Source organism: Typopeltis vanoorti, chromosome 18, assembly GCF_054136105.1.
Source record: "Typopeltis vanoorti isolate ZY-2024b chromosome 18, IOZ_Tvanoo_1.0, whole genome shotgun sequence".
Taxonomy (NCBI): domain Eukaryota; kingdom Metazoa; phylum Arthropoda; class Arachnida; order Uropygi; family Thelyphonidae; genus Typopeltis; species Typopeltis vanoorti.
Window position 1 is genome coordinate 21,809,148 of NC_143566.1, and position 27,189 is coordinate 21,836,336.

The 27,189-nt window shown below is 33.7% G+C and overlaps 1 protein-coding gene across 1 annotated transcript in view; it reads left to right on the top strand.

The window, feature by feature from the left end:
• The window catches only part of LOC150096534 (annulin-like), a 250,503-nt gene that overhangs the window by 37,328 nt on the left and 185,986 nt on the right, over positions 1-27,189 (top strand). Inside the window, exons 2-7 of the mRNA XM_090408550.1 lie at positions 9,770-9,997; positions 13,421-13,554; positions 17,146-17,284; positions 19,626-19,744; positions 19,952-20,062; positions 22,808-22,982. Coding sequence (XP_090264676.1) covers positions 9,770-9,997; positions 13,421-13,554; positions 17,146-17,284; positions 19,626-19,744; positions 19,952-20,062; positions 22,808-22,982 — 906 coding nt within the window. The remainder of the gene's footprint in view (positions 1-9,769; positions 9,998-13,420; positions 13,555-17,145; positions 17,285-19,625; positions 19,745-19,951; positions 20,063-22,807; positions 22,983-27,189) is intronic.

Below are 27,189 nucleotides of genomic sequence, written 5' to 3' on the forward strand. Positions count from 1 at the left end.
AGACCAATCTTAGAATTGCACACTCAGATGAAGAAAAAGTAGAAGCCCTAATTGACAATCTGGAAAACCCATCTTACGTAAACTTAAATATCAATTTTATTTACAAAGTTCATCATAAAGCTGGAAATGCACTAAGATAGCCTAAGGATGATTTATAAACCATTACCCCCACATCTCCAACAGAAATAATAAATATTATTTCCCATCTGAAGAATAAAAAGGCTCCCGGCTCTGACGGCATTACCAATAGAATAATAAAGCTACTCCCACGGAAAGCCATAATTCATCTAGTTAATATTACCAATTCCATTTTAAGATTCCAGTACTTTCCCACAGATTGGAAAATCGCGGATATTATAGTAAAAGCCTGGTAATAACCCACAACTTCCCTAAAGCTACAGGCCCATCAGTCTTCTTTCCTGTCTTGGCAAAGTAATAGAAAAGGTCATCCTATCAAGACTACAATCAGCAGTGGACAAACAGAAAATAATCCCAAATGAGCAATTTGGGTTTCGCAAAGCTCACAACACAGTACAACAAATTCATCGACTAACAGAACATATCACTCATGGTTTTAACTGGCACCTTCACATGCTGCTGTATTTTTGGATGTTGCCAAGGCCTTTGATAAGGTCTGGCATCAAGGCCTTATCTTCAAACCAATTGAAAACAATATCCCAATTAAAGTAGTGAAACTCATATATTAATGAAAGATACATGCAAGTAAAACTCAACGGAATTGTGTCATCAAAGTGCAAAATTCTGGCGGGAGTACCTCAGGGTTCTCTTCTGTCCCCAATACTTTTCACAACTTACATGGCAGATATTCCTCTCAATTCAAGAACAACTACTACGGCCCTTTATGCCGACGACACCGCTATTCTAGCCAGATCGCTCAGCCCTCGCCTAGCAATTAGACTCCAAGGAAATATCAATGAGCTAGCAAACTGGTTCACCAACTGGAGGATTCAAGTGAACCCTTTCAAAAGCTCAGCCATGCTGTTTTCAAGAAGAAAGATCTGCAATAAAGAAGACATCCTGCTCTCTGGTCATAAGATCCCATGGCAATCAGTGACCAAATATCTTGGGGTATTAATGGCTAAGAAACTCCTTTTTAACAAGCACATCAATCTCATTGGCTCCAAATCTTCCAATGTAATTGCACAGCTCTACCCATTGATCAACCGCAAGAGCAAATTGAACCTACATAATAAATTGCTTCGTTCTTTACCGGATGGTAATACGTCCAGTCATTACCTACGCCTCACCAGCATGGAGTTACACTTCAAGATCAAACATTTTGAATTTGCAGAGAATCCAAAACAAATGCTTTAGGATGATTCTGGATGCACCGTGGTTCATCAGAAATTCACAGATTCACCGAGAAACCGGCATTCCATACATTTCCTCCTTTCTTCGTAATCTTGCAGAAAAATTCTTCATGAAGTCAAGTTCACATTCAAACCCACTAATCGTACAAGCTGTCAATTACAATGAGACTGATTACTACAAACACAAAAGACCGAAGGCTATTCTTCTCTCAACCGATCATAGCTAACACAACTGCCCTAAGAGAGCGAGCTTAACTGCTCACAAACCTCCCATTCCCAAACAACTCATTACAGATAAAGGGGAATATGAAAAGCACTAGTGCTTCACCCATCCTGTCAGTAATGGTAATGGTTATATCAGCCATAGGAGGTGCAAAGGTGGGCAAATATGCAAAAGTAATGGCATCTGTTTTTTTTAATACTACTAGATGTATTTTTTATTATTTCATGTATAATAATAATAATATTAAATGCGTGTCTTTGCTTTGAGATTCCATAATTGTAAGGTCTTTTCCAATTCACTGTCACTTTTTTATTTTACATGATGGTGATTATATTACATATGTGTGTATCAATTTAATTACTAGGAATAAAATTTTACATCGCTCAGTCAAACTACAACTGTACTGTTTTCGTATAATTCGATACATTTTTCTTTCAACTGTGTTTGAGCAAATATTGCATTATTATTAACATTTCATAACCTTGACTTGTTTCCAAACCCACCATTCAAATCATTCTTTTAAATATGAAATAACTTCATAATCGTCATCATTCATATGAATCCTGATTAAATGTATTTCAATAAGGAATGTAAGATGTACATTTGAACAGATCTGATTTATGGTATATGTATGATAAAAATTCAAGCCCAGACTTAGAAATTTTTTTTAAGAAAAATGATTATATAATTAGTTATACATTCGTTTAATATTATAATAACGGATGAAGACCGGAAAAAAAATTGATAACTATTAAGAAATATATGGCGTCTTTACTTTAAATATTCCATTAGCGTTCTCATTAAAATTAAAAGAATGTTGGGTGGAGGAAGCGAAACCAACGAACATGTCTTCATTTCAGTTACATCGTTCATTTTCGCAAATGAGATCATCACATGCACGAAATCTTTTTCTGAAACTATGGTAAATTCAGCCAGAGTATTTTTAATCATGGCAACTGCCAAGTCAGCACAAACTAAATGATTCAGGATCTTCACTCACTCACACACACCTTTTTGTCAAATAAGCAGAAACAAAAAGAGGAAAAAATGCAAGAATATTTCTGAAATAATATTATAGAGACGTTCAAAATTCATCATGTAATTGTAACTATCATTAATAATAATTTTAGTAATTATTAGAATTTAAAAGCGGTTTATAACCTTTTGACGTGAACGATTGCAATAAATGCTAATTATTATTATGTGACATCTCCAGGGAGTCCAAAGACTCATCGAGGGAGAGTGTGCCAACATCATCGAACGATTGATCCCCTTCCAACTACTAACCGCGCTTAAGCTTGCTTAAATTTTTGCGTGAGCCATTAGTACCAGAGGCTCTACCAATCGACCAACCTTTATTTAAGATAATTTGTGCTTGGAAATATTTAAATGAACGAAATCGGTAAACCGAGTATTGATGGAATATTGTTGAACTATTTGACATGTATAGGTCACAATTTAACATATATATAATTCAATACACTAATATTTTGTTGCTTATCAACAGCGTTTAAAATATTAACTGTAAGAATATTGTTTTGAATCAAACCATAATGGTACGCATTCACATTTCCTGTTTGCGAGATGCTGCACTATCTCGTAAAACACCAGTCCATAAAAATAGCTGGAGGAGGGAAAATGCAGGGGGTAAGAAATACTTATCTCTCAGCAAAGGTTGGTCGATTGGTAGAGCCTCTGCTACTAATGGCGCATGCAAAAAGTTAAGCAAGTTTGAGCGCGGTTAGTAGTTGGAAGAGGAACAATCGTTCGATGCTGTTGGCACATCCTCCCTCGATGAGTCTTTGACTCCCTGGAGGTGTCACATAATAATAATAATAATAATAATTGGAATGAATATAGACAGCCATTTCTTTAAGGTCATGTCTGCGGATTAACGCTTCATAGTTTATTTAATGTTAATCCCTCCCACAACAGGCTGTTCACCTGTACTACATCAGTATTGACAGCGTTTGTAAACTAATCGAAACCCTTAAAACCAAACATTGAACATTTTTCAAATCCCCTTCAGGCTTCCGCTAAACAGAATAGTGGTCTCATTGCCAGGCGGCGGGAATCATATATATATATATATTAGAAGACTGATATATATATATATATATATATATATATATATATATATATATATATATATATATGTGTTAGAAGACTGATTTACTTGGTTGAAGTATATGTTTTTTTAGGATTAAATGACTTGGAAACCGAGATAAGAAATAAAACAAATTTTAATGGCACGAATAGTTTCGTCTTGAACAGACTTCTTCAGGTGAAAAAAAAAAATAAAAATAAAAAATAAAAAAATAAATAAAAGAAACGGCCAATAAGAACTGTAAAGGAAATAACTCTAAACAGCACAAAAAATGTTAGCGTATGCATTTCAACTTTAATGCGTTGCCATTAATGTATTTGAAAACATTCTCTCTCTCTCTCTCTGACTTCATTGTTGGGCGTACGCTCACAATCTCGTGTACGCCAATATTGGATAGCAGCGCAGTGACAGTCAGATAGGTTATAACTTAGGTTATTATTGAGATGTATAGGATTGAGAATGATTTCCTTAGATTCTACTATCTTTCTCTCTAATTCATCGTAATAACGAAAAATATTAGTAGACTTGTCCCATAGTACTGGATGGGTGTGGTTCTCTTCATTAGAATTTGCGGAAAACAGAACATGGCTAGACAGAGTACTGGCTCTCGTTCTCCCGTAACTTATATCTCTGATGTTCTTCGATGCGTAGCTCAATGGATTTCTCTGCCTTGCCAAAGTATGGTTTATCACAATTGCACCAAATCTGGTAGACACCGGGATCCTTGAGATTGTTATGTCTAGGTTTAGGTCTGCTCAGTGAGGAGGGGAGTGTCTGTAGAGGTGTGAATAAAGTCCGTATATTGTATTTCCTAAGAACCTTGGTCAATTTGAGAGAGACGGAACTGATGTAAGGTAGAGAAACGTTACCTTTAGCACTTGTATCCTCATTATGGAGAGGGAGTGGATTAAACAGGAATTTGTTAATAGTTTTTTGGGAATAGCCATTCAGTTGAAATGTAGTCCGGAGGAAATTGATTCTTTGTTTAGTTCTTCTTCGTCATAAAGAAGGGAACGAGCCCGATGTCCAAGTGTCGAAATGATTCCAAACTTTTGTGGGAATAACGATGAGACTGAGCGTGGGGATATCTGTTTGGGATATCTCCACATTTGATATATATATATATATATATTCTTGTTTAATCAGGTTTTATTCAGAAAAAAAAAAGCAAATGTTGGATTTAAATAAGGAACACCCGGTAGTGACGGTCGTTAATTTTGACATAAGATCGCGTGAAAAGGACCTAATTGGCTAAGACATCATTGACAAAACAGAACCATATTGGATGAACGTTGATGCAATTTAGAAGTAGCTCTCCAAATTAGCCAGTGAAAAACTTGTGGCTGGTTGGAGTATTTGTGGCTGCGCTATCCAGAAGAAATTTTGTCACAAAAATTCAACAGCGTCAGCCAATAGAATGTTTTAGTAAGGATGAGGTAAAACTCACCATAAATTCCAGTCAGATATTTTTAAATTTATTTTAAAAATACAAGGATTATTTTATGAAGAAAGGAATGTCCTATGAATGCATTTAATGTGTTAGATGGAGGTGCAAGTCGGAGAATCGATATACAGTCCACTATAGACACACTTTTATAGTCTTTTTGAACATGAAATATGAATGGAGTCTTAAGCTTATCACATCCCAACTTTGTTACTTAATTCCACATTCCAGAAGTGACTTATTCTGCTAATTTATTTAATTAACGAAAAGCCTGATAGTAACTGTGAGTACCAGCCACATCGTTCGTTTCTTCTGACTTTTACATAGTTCCTAATTTTACAATTCTTATGCCTTAGTATGTATGTATCTCCACCCGAAGAAGTACATGGCATCGGGTAATGTTCTGTTATCTCAATCATATGAATTAAGTATATCGTGGGGTTAGCATACTGTGGGAAACGCAAAAGCACATTCCGTGCAAACACAATGAGTGCGTTATGTTACATGGAACGCATCGACACAAACACGCATAGCTGAACACTGAAAACAATGTCGACAAAGTGCCACGAATAAAAGTCGTAATTAAATGTTAATTAGTTCTTAGTCATATTTCCTGTAGTCCAGCGCTTTTGCCCGTTTCTGTTAACGTCGATGATGAAACAGAAATGTCAGCATCTTTGTTGTGGCAACGATAGTACACATAGGATTAGTCAGGAGTTGTCACGTTGCCTGGAACGCGACTGAAACCGAAGGACGATGGAAGAAGGGCCTTTGTTGGCTGTAGTTCAAGGTTATCATGGATCACATGCTTTGCGGTAATACAGCGCATTGTAGCTAGCGAAGCATAACTTGCATTTAAGGTATTCAGCCGATCCCTTTTTATCTAGTTTGCAGTGTCAAAGCGCTGTTATAAATTGACCACATTTATATTAATCAAAAATTCCTCGCAAGACAACATAAGTCATTATCCAGCTTTCATTGACAGTTCAACGCATGCAGTTATATTTTCCAAAAGAATTAATTTTTAATCAGGAGATCATAAGATACGGAGTCTTAAAAGATGTGATATACTGTAAGCAAAAGAGGGTGGACGGCATTTTAGTTTTTACAAACTCAAAAAAAAAAAAAATCATCTGTACGATCAAGTTTCAACTTCAACTGTTTCAATTTCTTTCGTGCCCTCTGAAGCCACGAGCCCTTAGTGAGTACAATACTCTTTCCCCACCTTCTAAATCCAATAGGGGGTCCCCGTCTTATCAGGGTTAGTTGTTTTGTATTTACGGCCGAAGTCACTATGGCTATGAGACAGCTTAATATTATATCTGTAAAATTGAGTGCCTTCTTCCCGGTTTGTCTGTAATGCGAGATGAAAAACAAGAATTTCCGGGAGGGAAAACCTTTTCACCTCCGCATGAGATCGGCTAACTAACCTTTCTCTCCTAATTACCGGAATTATTTATAATAGAAGGAAAGAATAGTCAGATTCAGTTTTCGATTTCTTCATGCATATAGTGATAGTATATTTTATGAGCATTTTGCTACTTGAATCGTATTACACAGTGTAATTTTCATTTATTCGTTTATATATATTTCAGGATTTATCTGTAAAAAAGAGGTGTTCATTGGAATGCCTTTTCATATCTGATTAATGCAAAGAGTTTAAATCTAAAAAGTAGAGCAAAACGGAACTTTTCTTTAAATTTTTTAAAAAATATTTCGACTATAAAATAAACTGCTATTTATCGGCAAAGAGCATATTTTAATATATTGGTATCTTATAATGGACAAAATAAATATCAGAATACACTGTCAACGACAAAAATATTTCGCGTCATGTGTTTATTTCTTTATATCTTTTAAAATTCTTATTTTAAAGAAAGCAAAACTCTTATTACAACTTGAGCCATTGAAAGTATTTTTTTTTTAATTTTTCAAAACAATACATTCAAAAACATAATTTCATTCTGTGATCTGTAGATGAAGTTGTCTGGAAGGATACCTTTTATCGGATGCAGACCACAGTTATTCAAATCTCATTTCGAAAAGGTTGAAAGTGAGGAACTTATTTTATATTCAAATAACAATTTTGCCTTCTAGGTCATTCGCTAAAGCAGCTTCTACTCATCTCTGTATCTTCACTTTTCCGTCCAAACGATTCTTCTTCTTTTCAATATCAACAAAAGAGAAAGCAGGCCTTTTCGCATCATACTTGCCGACTCCCGTCTCAATAACTTAATTGGACCATTGGTTCATGTAAATCCATCTTTTTCCTAAGTCCTGCTATTGCATGCTGTCGAAAATGATTATCCCCTGGGAAACTACAAGTTCTATCTTCTTATTACTAAGAGTAGTGAAGGAGTCCGCAGTGTGGGACTTGAAATGGTAGGACTGAAATGTTGCACAAATATCGCCGCAAATGATATTTGCCTTCGTTATTATATTGTTATTTTTTTTCATCTATGCATTCCAAAGGAGCCGCTATGAACCACTAGGAATGTGGTTCAAGAGGATAGATATTTTTCATTTCGTTCCTTACACAAATTTCAATGAATTGAATAGTCAAGTAAATTGACTATCAGTCACTAAAAAACAATTCAGAGCTGTTTTTCTAATTACTCCTTTTGAGACAGGTAGTAGGCAGCCAGTGTCTCTCCTTCAAGCCTTCACCGAGAGTGAGCTCAATTAATCAGCAAATCAACGCTCTTTAGAAGGGGGGAGGAGTGGGTAGAGAGTACGGCCTTCGATTGCTGCCGTCTCTTGGCCCTAAACCCTAACTTGTATATTACTCATACTGTCAGTAACAGTGTGAGTTTTATAGTTGATTTTTTGAGACTTGGTAGTACTACAAACCTCTTAAAAACTGGCTGGGCAGCAGAGAACAAACTAACTCTGGAATCGGTTGAAGAAAGGCTCAGAGAAAAAAAAAAAATCCTCTATATTAGGCAAGCAGAATTAGACTTGTAACGACTTTTCTTTGGATGGCTCAGCTATACGGATACAAACGTCATTTACACAAAATTTTATACAAATCAAAACTTTATACAAATCTCTACATTATTATAGTGCGTTAGAAATAATATTTTCAAAAAAAAAATTGAAATGACACGAGAAAAAAAAAAAAGTAGAAATTTGCAGACTTTTCCATTTAAAGAATTTCCTGTTTATTTCTTCATGTCTGAAAACCAGTTTCGCGTTGAATCGATTTGAACGCCGGAATTTTATTTTATTGAATATGAGTTAATATTTTAAAATCTTTTGTAAAGTTTCTGTGGAATTTTTGAAGATGAAAAAAAAAGTAGGGAAAATATTTTGTAATAATTGTTAATAAAATAAGCACCAGACGTAACATAAAATAAAAAATACGTGAAAATATTACACGAAAATTATTTATATAACGATTACACTCGTTCTAAATATCACTCCAGAAACTCTTGACCTTTGCCATTTCCTGAAGGAGGTTAAAAAAATAAAAAAAAATTGCCTACAACTGATCGTCGGTAACTCGATAACACAGAAGGAAAGCAGTGGGCGGAAAGTGAACGAACATCCTTCGCTTCGTTATGGTTTTCCTTCCTATTAACAGTTCAGCATAGATATCAACTCGTTTTGCATTTTTTAAGAATAGAATTTAAGGGAGGAAAATTTAGGAAATTTTATATTAATATTTTTTTAATATAAGATTTCTGGGAATTTAAAGTCCAAATGCGTCAAGGAGAATATGCCTATACAAGAAAATAAGGTAGAATAAACCCTTCGAGCCTTATTGGACTACATTCATCATCCCCCCCCCCTCCCCCCGTAGGAAGAACTTGGAAACGAAGCAGTTAGCACCACCCAAAGCATGCAGGCGGCAACCGAGTGAGCTACGGAAAATTCGCGTGGGAGGCTTTCGTTCAACAGTTGGCATTTTAATGTTGTAACTGATAAAGAAGAGAAAAAAACAGAGTAATTAAAACAAACGATCCACACAATGAAAATGTTCATTCCCAAACTTTGTAAAATGTTAAAGTTTTTGCTTCGTCAAACAGGAATGCTATCCATTATTATTATTGCAATAACTTCCTGGCATTCTTTATATTCATCCCTCCAACTGTGGCTGTTTAATAGCTCTATAGAAGTATTAGCAAGTTTTATGTTACGACTGCAAGTAAAACTTATGCTATGGCTTTAACCAACCATGCTTGCACTAGTCCATTTTAATGTGTATCACGTTCAGTTTCAGCTTTTGGATTAAAACATGATGAAACTACCACAATATTATATCGCCACAATATCCGATGACTTTTATAAATTTACTTTGTTTGCCGTTTTGCCTCTGCGAGGATATATAACCAGTCCCTTCAACCTTTATACAGTGTCATGCCCTATTTGTATTATTTATTATCAGCCGGATACCTCCATGGAGTCAAAGACTAATTAAGGGAGGCTTACACTAATCATTATTCACACAATGCCTCTTGTACCTACCTTGGATACCTCATTCCACTCGTTCACCATTCTCCAAACAAAAAAATCTAGTCCTCCCGAACAAGTTGAAACAGTATCATATTTGCATATTCTTTTTTCTGAAAGGATTTTAAGTACAATAATTATAATTCTGAGTGTTGATTTTGGCTCCATTAAAACCAACATCTTTTATACCTATTTTTTTTTCTCTTTCGTAGTATTAGAAGATGGCAAATTACTTGAAGAAAAAATTCTGATTGTTGAGGAAGTGGATTTGTGCGTGCACGAAAATGCACTTAATCATTTTACTAATGATTATGAGATCACTAGACGATCGGCACCAAAGCTCGTTGTCAGGAGGGGATTCCCTCTCCACATAAAAGTGAAATTCAATAGAAATTGTATCCAAGAAAAAGATGTTGTATGTCTAGTATTCACCGTTAAAGGTAAGATCACTTATTTATTTGAATGTGGTATTTATTTCTCGTTTGTGTGTGAGAGAGAGAGAGAAATATGAATCAAAGTCATTTTTCTATTAATAATATCTTAATTCATAGAAAAGGAAAGCGATCCCTATCTATTCTAGTCATTCCTTTTAAACTGCGTGATGACTGACACATATACCATTTATAATTTAAGAAATCCGAGTACATATTTATTGAGAATTGAATATCAATCACCCAGTAACAGAGGTAATACAAAGCCACTAGGTCTGCACTTTTTTTTAGCTAAAGAGGAAGAGTCTTCGTTGCTTACTGGGTATCGATGATGTCCCTTAACTGGAAAGACCCGAATTTGAATCCCATGAAAGATGCGAAGAACTTCTACAGAGGCTGTTGTGCAATAATGATGATCTAAGGAGGAAGCGAGATAAACAAGCAAAGAAGTATTGCTGAAATTAAGGCATGTTGTAGCGTTATTGACAAGGCTAAGAAGGTAGCATAGGCATCGGAAGCAGAAAGTGCTACTCATGAAGCGACATAATTTATATTATCAAACACTGTGTGTGTGTGTGTGTGGTAACTTGGGGTTTCAATATTATACGCAAAGTAATATTGGATGAATAGGTTGCACAACACCTTTTCTGCACTGACCTAACATCATATCAGACCTGATCATTTTACCCCATGTTTGCTATTCATCTGGGGGGGGGACTCATTGTTGGTCTTGGATGTAACTTTTTGTTTCCCTCACTGGCTGCATCAAGAGTACACTTTATTACCGAGCTTTGGTCTTGTTTCAGCATATCTTTGGAACTATACCTCATTATTTGAATTATTATTGTAGTATCTGCAATACTAACATAACTGCAGAATTTGAGTCCGCTCCTGTAGGTTCACAAAGAACTATTTTGGTTATCACCACTGTCGTCCGATCCGAATAGCGAAATATTCCTGGTGACGATATTTAAAGGTAATATGTATTATTGCAGTTGCCTTACACAGAAAGTGAAGGTTAGGAATAATTGTGGTAATTTGGAATTACGGCAGATGCAGCTAAGATGTTATTATGCCAGTGTTATTATGCCCATATGCTTATGTTCTTCTTCTTTTGTTGGGAATGAACGTGAAAACTTCATACTATATGTCGTATGCTATAATTCGCAGTTATGTCGACAACATCAAGTGATTGGAAACCGATGAGAGCCTCTTATTGATAAGCCTCATAGTTATTCAATCAGTTCATATTTTAGAGATGCAATAAGCGTGGTAACTTATGAATATCTGTTTTTCTGTAATTATTTTATTGCAACAGGAGGAATATATATCCTTTCCATTATTACATGGTTGGTATTCATGCTTATATAAATGAACAGAGAAACAAAGCAATTTTTTTTTTTTTATAGCTCATGAAGTAGACTCTGATTCTTTTTTTAAATCAAAAGGTACGGTCTCCTGGCCATGAAAAACTGCAGTAATGAAGCCTGGAGAATGGTACATTAACCAGGAAGTATCTAAGGTTAAATATTTAGAACAATAGCCTGCAGCAGCAGGCTATTATTCAATGCGGTAGGAAGGAGAGAGAGAGAGAGAGAGAGAGAGAGAGAGAGAGAGAGAGACGGGGGGGGGGGGGAGAAGGTCAACAGCTCCGTGTTCTTAACGCAACTCACTTCTTTATACCGATATGATTTCTAGAGAGACATAATTTCTTCTCTTCGGTAATAGAATATCTGACCTTTATCCCCACTGGCACTAACAGAGGTTGATGGGGTAATTTCTTCGCGCATGGCTACTTCTAAAAGTGAAATCAAAACTAGAAAAGAGCAATGTCGTGTTTTAATTTTGGATTCAAATTTAGCCCTCAGTCTATTGGATGAAAGAAATCCCGAAAAGTTTGCGCCACTGATTTTGTAAGAAGTAGCGTCATGTGGGGATGTTTGCAGTTTTGCAATGGTCAGAAAAAATAAATTAAAAATATTTATTAAAAAAATTCTGCATGAGAGTTCAGAGACACTGCAACTGTTCACTGGCGAAATACTATTCTGATATATATATATATATATATATATATATATATATATAGGAACACTGGTATTTAGATATAATGATTAAGCAATAATCATTAGTTTGATGGTGTTTTATCAATGAAACTGAGTGTTATTGCTAACTGTGCTGACCAGCTTAAAGATATCGAAGTATGTATAAATAATTAAAATTCTCTAACACATTTTAGTTCATAAAAGGAATAGGAGGTCATTTGAATCTACCTTTTTTTTTTTTTTTTTTTTTTTAAGATAGTAGGGAGCTAGCGTCCATCCTTCTGGCTTCACTGATAGTGAGTTCAGTCTGTCTATGAATCAAGGCTTTCAGGGGATGTTATTGTTATTTGGAATTACGGACAAAGCAACGATGCCGATGTGTTGTGTCTGTTAATTGCATACGTTCTTGTGGTAGGTTTGCTTGTTTTTTTAAGGGATGAAAAACCAGACCTTCAGAGAGGGAAAAAAAAAAAAACTGTTTCGAGTAATGGAACTGGTGAATCAGAGCAAAGTAAAGGACTGCACGTTCGAAAACAATTACGTATAATCAATTATAACTTAGCGGTTTATGTTTCTACCATGTTTGCCCTACATTAGTATATACGTGTATTAGTCCTATGAAACTTCGTCGTCATCTGAGCAATTCAGGTATAGGCTTTTTATGTCCTGTTTCTGCACTGCAGATGAAATTGATCTTTCCATCTTAATCTTGGACGTCCACGGTATCTTCTTCCTGTAGGTTTATATTCTAGTGCTAGTTTAGGAATCGTATTGTTATTCACCTTTCTATGTGGTGTAGCCAATTTTGCTGTTATTCTTCTATTTCTTATGATGTTTTTTGTATCTAATCGTTCTCTTATTTCTCTGTTTTTCTTTTTATCTAATCTAGTGAGTCCCAGGAGAAGTTTTAGAAACTTCATCTGTGCTGCTCCCAATCATTGTCTGTTTTTATGTGAAACTTTTTGATGTTTATTTATTTTTGATTTTAATATGTAGGGACTATTTTTCGATTTGGAAACGTTTCTTTTTTTATGAAAATTATTCGCTAATAGTACACATTCGCCTTAATTTCAATCAAAGCTTCGCAAAATGGACAGCAGAATGAGTCATCCAATCGACTCGCGCAGCTATTTACCGTAGCATTTGCGCATACCTCGGGAGGATTGTGGAATACCACGAGGAAAAGTATTTCAAATAAGCAAAGAGAATGTGAAAAGTTGATGATCCTGTACTAGTTATTTTCACTGAGGCAGAAAAACTGTCAATAATACATAACAACCCTCCCTCAAGAAAAATAAAATACAGTGAGGTATATATACTTAGATTTAAACCTTCTGCAACATTATTAAATTGTAATTATAATGTGATATTTTTTCCTCCATTTCTTTAGATTGTTCTATGCCAACGTATGCCCAAGGTACATTGGTGATAAACCCAGTGATTCCCACAGAGTGCGCCACAGTCTTACCTGATTCTTGGCAAACAAAGTTGATTACAAAGGACGAAAGGAGTCTAATTTTAGAGGCAAGTACCTACTTGTTGCGAACGAAGAGGTTTTAAACAGCATCTTTTATATTTAGACCAGTTTATCGAACTTTCTTACACTTTTTTTGGTAGCTGCATAGTATAGTGCAACTACCAACTGTGGTTCAGCTAATGAAAACTTTTCAGTTGCTTATTTCAGGAGTATTGATTCATCTTAAACAACACGCTGTTTACTAATATTGCTAAAACGTCTAAAATTAATACAACGTTTGATAAAAATCAGTAATCATATTAATTCAGAATTTAAAAAAAAATACCAATTTGAAAACATTTCGTTACCTTGTATTATTTCTATTTGAAATGAGATGAAAACTCAGTAATTTAAATTGTTATATACTGTATATATTTATTTATCAATCCCACAAAACCCATAATTCCGTAGTGTGTGTGTGTGTGTGTGTGTGTGTGTGTGTGTGTGTGTGTGTGTGTGTGTGTGTGTGTGCGTGTGTGCGTGCGTGCGTGTGGGCAAATTATTAAGTAAAAAGAAAGAATCTATTAACAAGTTTCTTGAAAAGCTGGTGATTGTATTCGTTGGGGATAACAGTATAGGAAAATAGGTAGATGGAATGAAAGAAGATGAAGTTGGTTTGATATGTTTGTACGGATGTTCACCAGTGGCTGATAGTGTCCTACGTTATTGAGGAAAGAGAAACAGTAACAGCCAATTCAGTGAAGCAACTCCCATGAAAGTACTTTAAAAAAAAAGAAAAGAAAAGAATGCAGAACCAAATCGCCTATGAGAAACTGAATAAAGGCAGTTGGCGAGGGAGGTCACCTATTAGGCGGATTGCTGTTTTCTGTATACAACGAACGACTCTTAGGGAGGTTTGTTTTATAGGATACAACCCAAAATTTTAAAACAATACCCTAAGGTGTGTTGGATTTGGGATTTATACGAGTACGGGATGTTATGTACTACATGATTAAGTACTACCTTATAAATTATATAAAAAATATTCATTGTTCAATCACTTTGAAGTTGAATTTGGGGATATGTTTCATGATAGTCATCAAACAATTTTGAAATAGAGAATCCTTCAATTTCACATTTCGAAAACGCGCTGTAAAGTCAGTCATTATTTGATATACTCAAATGCAGTCCATTTCAGCATATCTAATAAATTGAATATATCGATGATGCGAACTACCAGTCAATGATTACAAATGGAGGAGAGCTTGTTCCCGATCCTAAATTGAAACGGTGCCGATTTGCAAAAAATTTATTTAGAAAAGTCAGAAATCAAGCTTTCTGTAATAGCAACGAAAAATGAGAAACACTCTCGCAGAAATTTCTGGTTTTTGAAAGTTACAAAATGAATTCCACTAAAAAAAAAAAAAAAAAAAAATCCTAGCTGCTTTTTGGTTCTGAAATAATATTTCCATATTTTTGATCTTACGTATTAAATGACTTCAATTTTTACGGTGCTAAACCTGACTATGGTTAAATACCAAGACCGGATGATTTAAGATATTTAGCAACATATCGATCGCTTCACGCAAAAATTATCTAATGAAAAACTAATATAAGGACATGTAACTTTTTTGTCAGAAGTTATTCTCATAAGAGCGGGCGTTGCTGACTAATGAATTATAAATAAATGGACTTACTCGTAGCATACATAATGATGACAAGATTAGTGTCGATGATAGAAAACGAGCCTTCGTAGGACCTGAAATAGGCTGAAAACAAATTTTTCCCTTCACATACAGAATAACTTATGTGTTATTTTCTAACAGCCCTTTCACAACATTCTTTTATTCCCAGAGTTTGGACGCCCTTTGGAGCTACTAACGTTCAGTTCTTTGCGCCATCCCTGCAAGTAGAGTGTAGAGAACTATTATTATTTTAATAATTATTATGATACTTTTTTATTTTTTTATTTTATTGATTGCTAAAATATTTATACATACAATAAACATCTTGTGTGACATTGCATCTTATAATTTTACAAAATTCAGCACTAAGTGCTGCAATTCCTACATTGGATTTTAATTAAAATTTTTAATAATACTTTTTTGCCTTTATATTATGTATTTACAACATATGTTCTTCTAATATTAACAATGAAGATTAAACAGAATTTTTTGTATAATTTTTTATTTTTTTATTTAAAAAAAATTTTTTTTAAGTTTGAGAAAGAGTGATTAGACATACAAATTTCTGCATTTGCTTATAATAACTACTTGTAGATGAGTGAGGCAAGTTAATCCCACCTACTTCGAAGCTTGGGTTAGCTTTTATGAAGAGAGTGGGATTTAGCCTTCACTATTTGTGTTGTTGCTACTGTTTATGTATGGGATGTAGGCATTGGGTGCTAGTGATTTGTGATGTGTATATTAGTGTTAATGGTTTCTTAACTTTGTTGGTATATTTTCCAGAGTTCGTTTTTTAATGTTCTGTAGTTATCTACGTGTTTTAACTTTCTTGATAGGTTGTTGAGTTGCGTGGGTATCTGATGTGATCTCACTAAAGAACCGTATGAGTTGTTGAAGGGTGTGGGGATGTAGAGAGTTGTTGTAGGTCGTGTTATACGATATATGTCTCTGTTGTTTCGATAGGTGATATTGAAGTAATTCCTTGTTAATGTCATGTAGTGTTTCAGGTTTTTAATGCTCAGTATTCTGTGTATCGCCATGTGCTTGTCGGATATTGGTTATTGAGTGTAAGGTGTCCAGATCACTGTTGACACGAATTTCCTGTGTAATGTTTCTAATTTTGTTAGGTGGCTGTTTGATGTTTTTGCATAGACTGTTATTCCGTATCTGAGTAGGGATTCGCAAATACCGTGATATAGGAGTTTTTTTTTTTTTTATGTTGGGTGAAATAATGTCTTTAACTTGGAAGAGTTTTGCTGCGATGATCCGGAGTTTGGTGTGTAGGTATTCTATATGTTTTGTCCATTTAAGGTGGGAATCTATATAGAGACCGAGGTATTTTGCGTGTGTTACAGGTTTGATTTCGGAACATTGGCAGGTATTTTTGTTGTTAATGCAGCGGTATGTGTGACAATGTATCGATAGTGATGCAGAGCGTATGATTCTTGGGTTGTGTATTATCAACATCTGTGTTTTGGTGCCGTTGATTAGAATTGCGTTTTGGTGGAAGTATGTTGTGATTTCATTTAGGTCTTGTTGTGCTTTGCAGAGAGCTGTGTTAATGTCTGTGTGGATTGCTAGTAGTGCAGTGTCATCTGCGCATTGAAATATTTGACTTCTTATGGATATGTTATGAACATCGTTAATGTATATGTTGAATAGAGTGGGTGATAATATGGCACCTTGAGGTACACCGTGTTTTACTTGTATACTCCGACTGTGACATGTACCTATTTTGGCTACTTGTGTTCTGTTTGAGAGGTAGTTCTTGAACCATGTATGCAGTGTTCCTCTTATACCTATTGAGTATAGTTTGGTGAGTAGTATGTCATGTTCTTATATCTAATTATAATAATAGTCATATATTTGAGCTTTATTACACATATTAACGAACTAAAATAAAGTTGCAGGGTGGAAGCTTAAACAACAGAAGACCATGAATCCAACCCATTTAAGTTACTATTTTTCATTCAGGTCGTTCCTTCTCCCAAAGCCATCGTAGGAGAGTGGACACTAGATATAGATACCAATTTACAGAACATGCCCCATAACAAAGGACGTAGATATATAGTCAAGGATTCATTTTATCTTCTTTTTAACCCTTGGAGTCCTCGTAAGTAATTCGTCTCAATTTTTCACATCCTAATGATTTATCTGATTAACAGAAAAGCCTAATAATATTACAAATCATTGTAATATTTCTGTTTTCTTTTCCACTCAATTTGTTTATGACTGTTGATTCTAATATCCTTACAGAAAAATTTAATTCGGGTTTAAAATTCGTATTGATTATAAGGGAAAATCTGTAATTAATACTCAATACGCCACAAGTTTAACGTCTAAGATTTTATACCAGATAAGGTATAAAATATGATAAATATTTATCCTATTTAGAAATATTTATATAAGTTAAATCGATTTAAAGAAAACATATTCTTATAATGCTATTTAATACTTTTATGTATAAACATAAATTCAGAATACGCGTATAAATAAAACGCAATTGGTTTGGTGATTCACAAAAATTAGTATCATTAGTATTTATTAGTAATTTTATTATTAGTAAAAAATGTAGTATTTATTATTATTTTATCAGAGTAATTTGGTTTTCAGAATAACTTCTGAAATGAGCGCAGTAATATATACTGTATATCCCATTGTTGCTTTGTGTATTGAGGCCTAAGTAAAGCCTCTAATAATCTTAAATATAACTGATTTTTGGTATTTTATATACTTTTTCAGTTCGCTTTTAGATTACTATAATTTCATGCTGGTATAAATTTTTAATGGATCTTTCTTCCACATAAATAGATAAATAAAATAATTTATGTAGGTTTTAGATAATAAGTATTATTCTTCTGTTAACTGTAAGTGTTAGTTTTCAAGCTTTTGTCAATTACTGTTCTGAAGGACAACTGGTCATTAAGCTCAGTTTTGAATATCATTAAGAAAAATTGCTTGTCTGTTAGGTAATTGCTAGAAAGAAGAAAACGACCTTTCAACTGATTATTACATTTATCACGAATTAGTTCATGTGTCTGCTGCACTTTTTTATTTTCTTACAGAAACATGGAACAACACAAAAGCGCGTTTTTCTAAAACATAAAATTCTGGAATAAATAGAAATTTATTATTAACAGACTGTTGACGGACCCTTTATTAAAGAAAGTGTCATTAAATTAAAAAAAAAAAAAAGCTACATCTGAGAGAAAAACTCAGATTTTTCTGAGTTTTCCTAATCAGTATTGAAAACTACATAATCAATTAAATTTAGGAATTTAATTTTCCAGATTTTCTATTCAGAAACGTGTTAATTCTTCTGTTCTTCACTCACTGATGACCTGAATCAAAACTCGTGTTCACATCTTTCTACGGAGGTAGATTTTATCAGAAAAAGAATCGCTGATGGAAATGTTCCAGAGATGCAAGTCGTGTAGCTTATTTACTGTTGTCAGTTAACCAATTTCTGGCTGTGTTCTGTGAGAACAGAATACAAAGAACTCTTTTAGTTGCGTTGTAAACTAGTTCATACCATTTAGCCACAACACGTGTAAAGAGGAACAAGTTCAGCATGCAAATGGTTAGGTCTCGATCTTGTTTTTCCTCTGGACTTTTTTCATAGACTGAGGTGTGTAGTTAGTCGAATGAGTTCCGAAGCAAATATGCCCGTAAGACGTTCAAGTGTGGTGTCTGGAAGTTTCCTTTTTAGAAAAATTACTTGGAAAATTCCTGTCATGTTTATAAAGATTTAAGCTTGTCATACGAACAAGAAGTGTGGCAGTGTAGTCACAGACACCAAGTATTTAATTAAGTTGTTTAAATATTAAAATGAAGTAATGTAGAGATATCTGAGATTAGTTGTCACAAATCTTTATCAACTATCTTCGGAGAAAGAAAAGCTACGTTGATTGGTTCCCGCCGCTCCAAATAAAGTCACTAGGATTTTCCTAAAATATTCAAATAAATCCCGCGAAGTACAGTTAGTTCCATTCTAGAAATGGCCTGGATTATATATCTAACACTGAGAATGTTGACCGTCTGACTGTTGGGCTTCTCTTTGTTCAAGCACTTAGTTTTCAAAAAATGTATTACTGCTGATTTTTATTTATTTATTTTTGAAATCCCCTTGTTGCAATTAAAATTAAGATATTTCTCATTACGAAATTAAACAATCCCCCCCCCTTTTTTTTTCGAATTTAGAATTAGAAATAAAGTATAACACATTTTTGTTATATTTTATTTCAAACAAACCTTATTTTTGCTTCATTAGATTTAAATAAAATAGAGACGATTGTCAAATAAATTTTAATGATAGCGTCATGATTTCTACTTTTAAATAAATGCTTCATTTTATTAAATTATAAAAGGTATTATGTTATACCTTTTATAATTTACATAATATTTATAAAACATAACTCAAACATTTACTATATTTCTATTCGTTTCATATGTAGAAGACACGGTCTACTTAGCTGATCCCGAAAAGAGAAAAGAATTTGTATTAAACGATGCTGGTCTCATCTGGCGTGGAAGTCATAACGAGTTAAGACCCAGCGTATGGAGTTATGGCCAGGTAAAAAGATAATACAGCTCAAAATCATTTTAACTTTCTGTTTAATTAGAAAGTGATAATAAAATAAATAAATGAGAAGGAGCTGGTTTTAGATTATTATTTATTTATTTATAATAATAAAGTAAGCAAAGTAACGGAAATTTATTTGTTAAAATCAGCCTTGATTGTTTCTATTGATATATACTGTATACATATTTTAAATTTCAGTTTGAAGAGGATGTTTTAGAAGCCTGCATTTATTTGATCAGTCGTATAGGAAAACTGAATAAAACCAGAAGGGGAAATTCTGTTAGTGTAGCACGTCATATATCTGCAGTGGTAAGACGTTTTTCTTATTCTTACAAATTTATTCATTCACTGATCAGTTGTTTTCTAATAACTGATGATTGAATCTAACAATTTATTCAACAACTTTTTAGGAATATGTTCGGCATTTTTAAACCAAGACTACTTTCTTTGAATTTTTGACTGTTTTACTCAAAAGTGATATCAATTAAAACTTTTCTTTTAATGAAATTAATATTTTAAATATAAAAAGAACTGACAATGTATTTTATTTTATGACATGATTATAGGTAGAAATAGACAGCAGAAAATGTTGACAGAATATGACACTATTCTCTGTTTAAAGACTGAGTGATTGAAAACTTCATTAAGAATGAAAACTTGCTGTCTACGACGGTTTTCACTGCAGCAAAGAATACAGGCATTTCATGACTTTAATTGACTGGGTTCTGGTCAATTAAACATCAAGTCAATTAAAGCCATGAGAATTTTGACATTTTTAAGATTTATGATTCCAGTAACTATATGACGAAATAAAGATTTTAAGTGTTTCTTTGAATGAGAGGATAGTGACTGCTTCTCAACCAGTTGGTATGAGACTGAATCTCATTGTGGTTATGATGGTCTGTAAAATGTTTTCAAGTTCTAAATGATTATCAATACTGCCGTGCGTGTGTGTGTGTGTGATCCTGCATATAGGAAGTTTGAATTGGCATGAAAATAAGTACAGTATTTTTTTTTTTTTTTTTTTAATTTGATCTCTAGAGTGTTTCCGGATTATTTAGCTATTATTTCAGCCTTTTATGGGTAGGTTTACCATAAAAAAATTGGAATTTAAAGGCTCTATTTAATAGCTACATGAGCATCTCTAATCTAGTAACAGCATATTTACTTTTCTGATGAATAATACCTTATATTTTCCACAGAATATGTTTACACACTAGTGAAACTATTTCTTCAAAATATGCAGAACTTCCTGGTGTTCAATTTCTTTTTGTGTGTGTGAGTGTGTGTGTGTGTGTGTCTAAGCATAACTACAAGTCCTCAAAATCATTCCCCCCGAATATATGGGATCTTGTGGAGTTTAAGACTCATCCTCTGTCACGAGATCCCTACCTTGCTTATTGGATACCTGAAATGGCTTAAAAAAGTTCTGTGTTTGGTAGAACAGGATTTCCAGATTATTTAACCTTTAATCCATCTGGCTTTAATGTATATAGGTTTGCAACTTTTTTGAGTGGAATTTTCGCATAAATAAAAAATTAGCATATTAACTTCCCATCCCCCCCCCCACACACAAATATATGTAATAATAAAAGCTCTAACTGGACTTATTTTTCACCCTGGCTGTATATAGTAAAATCGGTATTGATACAAAAAATAAAATATAATATAATGATAAGTAAAACGTTGATAGTATGTTAGTATTAATCGTGATTAGTTTGCTACGGTGAATACTTTAAAGCTATATTAAAACAAAAGGTGAATTTGCAAACATCAATTGATTTATGGATGTGCTAATCGATTTAACACGTTGATGCAATTACCATTCTTCTGATTTATAAATAAGAAAATCAGTATCAGTGCTTAAGTATGGAAATTATATGGAACTTGAGCAACTTGTGCCATGCTTGTCGTTGTATGAATGTGGTGAATGCCAAGGTATATATTAGCAAAAATAAATTCCTACTTTGCATTTTTCCTTTGTTCAATTGCAAAATATGAATGGTTTTTTCTGCTTTACTGAACACCGACCATGCACCTTCTCATCAAACAGAAAATTAACGATTACGAGGACAAAAATAATAAATAAATAAAATAATAATAAATTTGAAAGCGATAGCATATAGGGGATTGCCCTACACCCCCCCCCCCCCACAAATTGGCTGAATTTTTGTCTGTTAGTGCTATTGTATTACCAAAATGTTTGTCTGACTTTAGTTCTATTGTGCTTATTATTAAACATATATGATGCACATCTTTACAAGATTCATAATGGTGACTGGTGAAGGTCTGATGCACTGGAGTTTGGGGATGCTAGAAAAGAGACAGGGGTGAGCTTATTGGTTTCTTATACACTGCTAAAACATTGAATTATGACCATTCAAAGGAGTGGACGTACGAAAGTATACTGGAATTGTGCAGTTGAATATGTTCCGCAGTGAAAATTGTATTTAAAAAAAAAAAGACATGCTTTTCTGGTGCTTCGATCTCAGACACAAGTCACGTCTGTTAGTTGGTTGCTTTCTTGCTGCTGGAATTGGTTCGAGGGACAGAGGACATCACTCATTTTGAATGGCTGAGAATTCACCTGATCTTAGCCCCATCAAATACCAGTGGACTGTTGTGCACGTACTGACCCTGCTCCATATAGGATGCCTTGCGGACATCATGACTTCAAATCCACACCAATGTTATTAGATGTCTATTCTTATTAGTGTTTCGAAATATATAGGCTATTATCCATGCGAAATGTGGCCCAACACGACAATAGGAAGCTGTTCATAATTCGCTGTTATGTCAGTGTATAACATAACGTGAGGAAGTTAATACAGCCGAAATCGGAATCACTTCATTTTGCAATGTTTCTTTCCAAAGGCCTAATCAATCGTACTTGGGCCTTTGTATATCACATAGCTAAAAGCATGCTACATAGCGAAGCAAAAAACGTCTTTGAAATAGAATGAATTTTCATATATTGAATATAATAACTATCGTGGATAAACACCAATTTAATTTATTAATGCACATGTTTTTTTTTTTTCTTTTAATGTAAAGGTAAACGCCTATAATGACATTGGAATTCTTGCCTGTAACTGGGCAGTAGATTTCAAAAGCGGCCAGTCGCCAACTTCATGGGGAGGCAGCGAATCAATTTTGCAAAAATTCTATAAAACGAAGAAACCCATTAAATATGGCCAGTGTTGGGTGCTTTCTGGTGTATGTACTACAAGTAGGTATCGTCTCTCTCTCACATACACACACTTGTAGTTTTAAATTTACTATTTTACTGGAATTTTATTATTACTATTAACTATATCAGTACAGTATGTTTATTTTTTATTTTTTTAAAGCATTCCTTATTACTGTACGCTTATATCCAAGTGGTATCCCATAAATCAGTGGTGCACCCAGAGGGGGGGCCAAGGGGCCCGGACACCCCCCCCCAAAGAAAAGGAAAAAACACTAGAAAAATTTCCAAAAATCTTTTCCTAATTAAAATTCATTTTTTTTATTTATGTTGTGTGCTACTTATGAATTAGCGATCACTGCAGATGCTCAGTTATAGGTCGTATGCGATGTGTAGTGTGTATTCTCAAAACGTCTACTCAACTCGACCCCCCCCCCAAAGGTTAAATACTGAGCTCTCGGCCCCCTCCAAGATTAAATCCTGAGTGCGCCACTGCCATAAATAGTCATCATCATCATTATACGTATCAAGAATTTAGGCCTAGCATAGCCTATTCCGGCCTTAGAAGTTATCATTGAATCATTTAAGAGGACGTCCTGGTTTTCTTTTTTCCTAATGGCTTGTACTTTAAGGCTTGTTTTGGTAATCTTTCTGTTTTCATTCTTTGAACGTGTTCCATCCATTTATGTTTATATTTTTTAATTTTTTCTATTACTGGTTCTTGGTTTAATTCTTTCATAATATCTTCGTTTCTTTTGTGATCAAATAGGGTATACTTTGCAGTTTTTCTCATAAACTTCATTTCTGCTGTTGTTAATCTTTGTTTATCTTTTTGTTTTATTGTCCAGTTTTCTCTTCCATACATTAAGACCGGTAAGGCTAATGTATTGTATACTTTTAGCCTGGTTTGTTTTTGAACTAGGCTTGGTTTAAATATAGAGTTAATTACACCTGTTATTTTTAAATATTTTGCAATTTTTACGTTTATATCTTTTTCATTTTCATATGTGATCATACATCCTAGGTAGTTAAATGAATTCATCTGTTCTAAGATCTTGTTATCTATTACTATTTTAGTTCTTGCTGGATCTTGTCCTTTAAAGGCCATAGTTTTTGATTTTTCTGTTGATATTATCATACCATAATCTTTGGATATCTCATTTAGATTTAAAATAGCTTTCTGCAAGTTATCTTCAGAATTTGTAATTATTATTTGGTCATCTGCAAAGGGGAGAGTGTTTAAGTTAACTGTAGGTGAAAGTTTAATTCCTTGGTGTAAATTTTTACTCCATTTTATTATTATTTCATTTAAGTAGGTATTAAAAAGAGTTGCTGAGAGGGGACATCTCTGTCGGACCCCTTGGTTTATCTCTCTTGTAAATGATAGCTCGTGATTTAATCTTATTTGTATTTGATTATTTTCATATATACTTGTGATAACTTTTAGTATATTATTTGGTATTTGTCTTTCTTTTAATATGTTAAATAATATATTTCTTTTAACTTTGTCAAATGCTTTTTCAAAGTCAATAAATGCAATATGTGTTTCCAAATTATATTCTCTTCTTTTCTGTACTATTAATTTTAGGCAAAGGCTGGGTCTATACATGATCGTCCTTTTCTAAATCCATTCTGTACCTCTAGAATAAAGTTTTCGGAATATTTCATTAGTTTGTTATTTAAGATTCTGCTATATATTTTGTAACAGGAATTTAGTATACTGATACCTCTATAGTTTTTAGGGTCATCTCTATTACCTTTCTTAAAGATAGGAATCACAATTGCTTTTTTCCATTTTATTGGGGGGATACCAGTTGAGTAAATTTTATTTAAAAATAGTAAGAGTCTTTTTTTTGAATCTTATTCTTGCGTGTATTTATATAGTTCTGAACCTAGCTTATCTTCTCCAGGTGATTTTCCGTTTCTTGTTTCTTTCAGGCTGATTTCTAATTCTTCTTTAGTTATTTCCTTTTCATTTTCGTTAATTGTTTGCCAGTTTTCTTTTTTAAAATATTTGTCTGTCCACAGTTCTGTGTAGTAATTTAGAAATTCTTCTAATTTTAATTCAGTGTTTAATTTTATGTTTTCTTTGGTATCTGCATTTAGGTGTTTCAAAATCTTATATACATTGGGTCTTATTTTATATAAATCATGTTCTAAATTAGAAACAAATTTATTCCATGATTCTCTATGTCTTTTTTTGACTTCTCTTTTAGCTATGGCTCTTATTCTTTTATATTCTATTTCATCTTATAATCTTTTACTGTTTAACCATTTGTAATAGGCTTCTTTTTTTCTTTTTAATTATTTCTTTGATTGTATCATCCCAGATCTTCAGTTTTTTTCTTTTATTGAATTTTTTGGTCTTTCCTAAGCTTTCATTTGCTGCTGCATTTAGTATCGTTTTTATATTAAGCCATTCTATTTCTATTTCTTCATTTTGTTTTATTTTATCTAGATAATGGTTAATTCTTTGTTCATATAACCATTGTACATTTGTGTCATTCAATAGTCTAGTTTTATAAACAAATGTTTCAATTTTTCTTTCTGTTCTTGTTACTTGTAGCCATTTAGGTGGTAATCTTAATTTTATTTTAACAAGGAAGTGGTCACTGCTTATTTCATATCCTCTGTGAACTCTAACATCTAGTGAAAATTTTGATGTCTTTTCATTTAATATGAAGTAATCTAATATTGATTTCCATCCTCTTGCTGCCCAAGTATATTTATGTATGTCTTTATGTTTATAGAAGGAATTCATTATTTTTAGGTTATTATAAACTACAAAGTCAACCAATTTTTTACCATTTCTGTTTAGAGTGTGTTCTCCATGTATTCCTATATTATTATTAATTTTCGTGTTTCCAATTCTTGCATTTAAGTCTCCTGCTAAAATTATGTAGTCATTTTTATTTATTTTATTATAGATGTTTTGTAGCTGATTATAAAAATCAATATTATCCTGTTCTCTTCCTTCTTCTGGGGCATATAAACCAATTATTGTTAAATAGCCTGTATCTATTTTTATTCTAGCTTCTATTATTCTTTCATTCCATAATTTATAATGTTTTAACTGTTTTGAAAGGGAGTTATGAATCCAAATCATGACTCCTGCTTGTGCTCTTTGGTCTCTGTCGACTCCACTATATATCACATTAAAATTTTCAGTTCTCATAGTTCCTTTTAATTTCTTTTTTGTTTCAGTGATTACTGCTATTTTAAAATTTCTTTCATTTAGTAATTGGTCTAATTCTATTTCTTTATATGCTATTCCTCTTACATTCCAGTTTACTATGTGTATTATATTTTGTCGTTTCCATTTTCGTTTTCCCTTTTCCATTCCAGGGTCATTTCCCATAGATTCAATCCGATTATCTTTTTCTGTCAGCTTACAAGTAGGATTATGTTCTCCATGTCAGGGGACTAGCCTGGCGATGGAATAGTTCAGTGGTAGGGCTGCTACTTAAGGCTTCTGAACTAGTCTTCTTCCGAACTTAAACCCATAGGAGGAATAGGGTATAATGAAGGGGAAAGAGTAGATTATAGAAGAAATATAGTAAGGTTTATAGAGAGGGCATAGTTGTAAGGCCAGAAATGAAAAGACCCCATGGCCCTCGAGTACTCTAATAGCATAAGGGTCATAAAGTAAGAAGAGTTGGCTGATAAGGCCTTATAGGAAAGATTAAAGTAAGTGGATCTTCCTCAAAGTAGAAGAAGGAGAGGATAAATCCAGCTAGGGGTCCATGGGAGTGCCACTTCCCTTACAATCAAGATGATTGCCCCTTATGGCCCTGTTGGTCCACGAGTCCTTATTCAGTATATTCGGACCACCCCACCATATATATATATATATATATACACACACACACGCACGCGCATGTACACACATACACATGGTGGGCTCCCCTATCCGCTACCCAGGGGACGCGCTCTCTAGAGGTTACAGGGTCCCCTGAGAGCCCATAAATAGTAATTTGGTGAATTCCTAATCCACTCTACTAAATCTATTATTGTGGAAGCTATCGCATTTTCACAGTGAATAATTATATACTTTCATCCCACATTGAAAGAAGAACTCAAGGCATACCTTGAGTGGCCGGACATGAAGTGAATAGTTCCCCCCCCCCCACTTTGGTTATCAAGTAAATTATAAGTGAGAAGAAATATTATATTCTTGTTTAATGCTTTACTTAAGTGTAAAGAAACATCCTCCCGAAAGGGACTGTGCTGCGCATTATTGGATACTTAG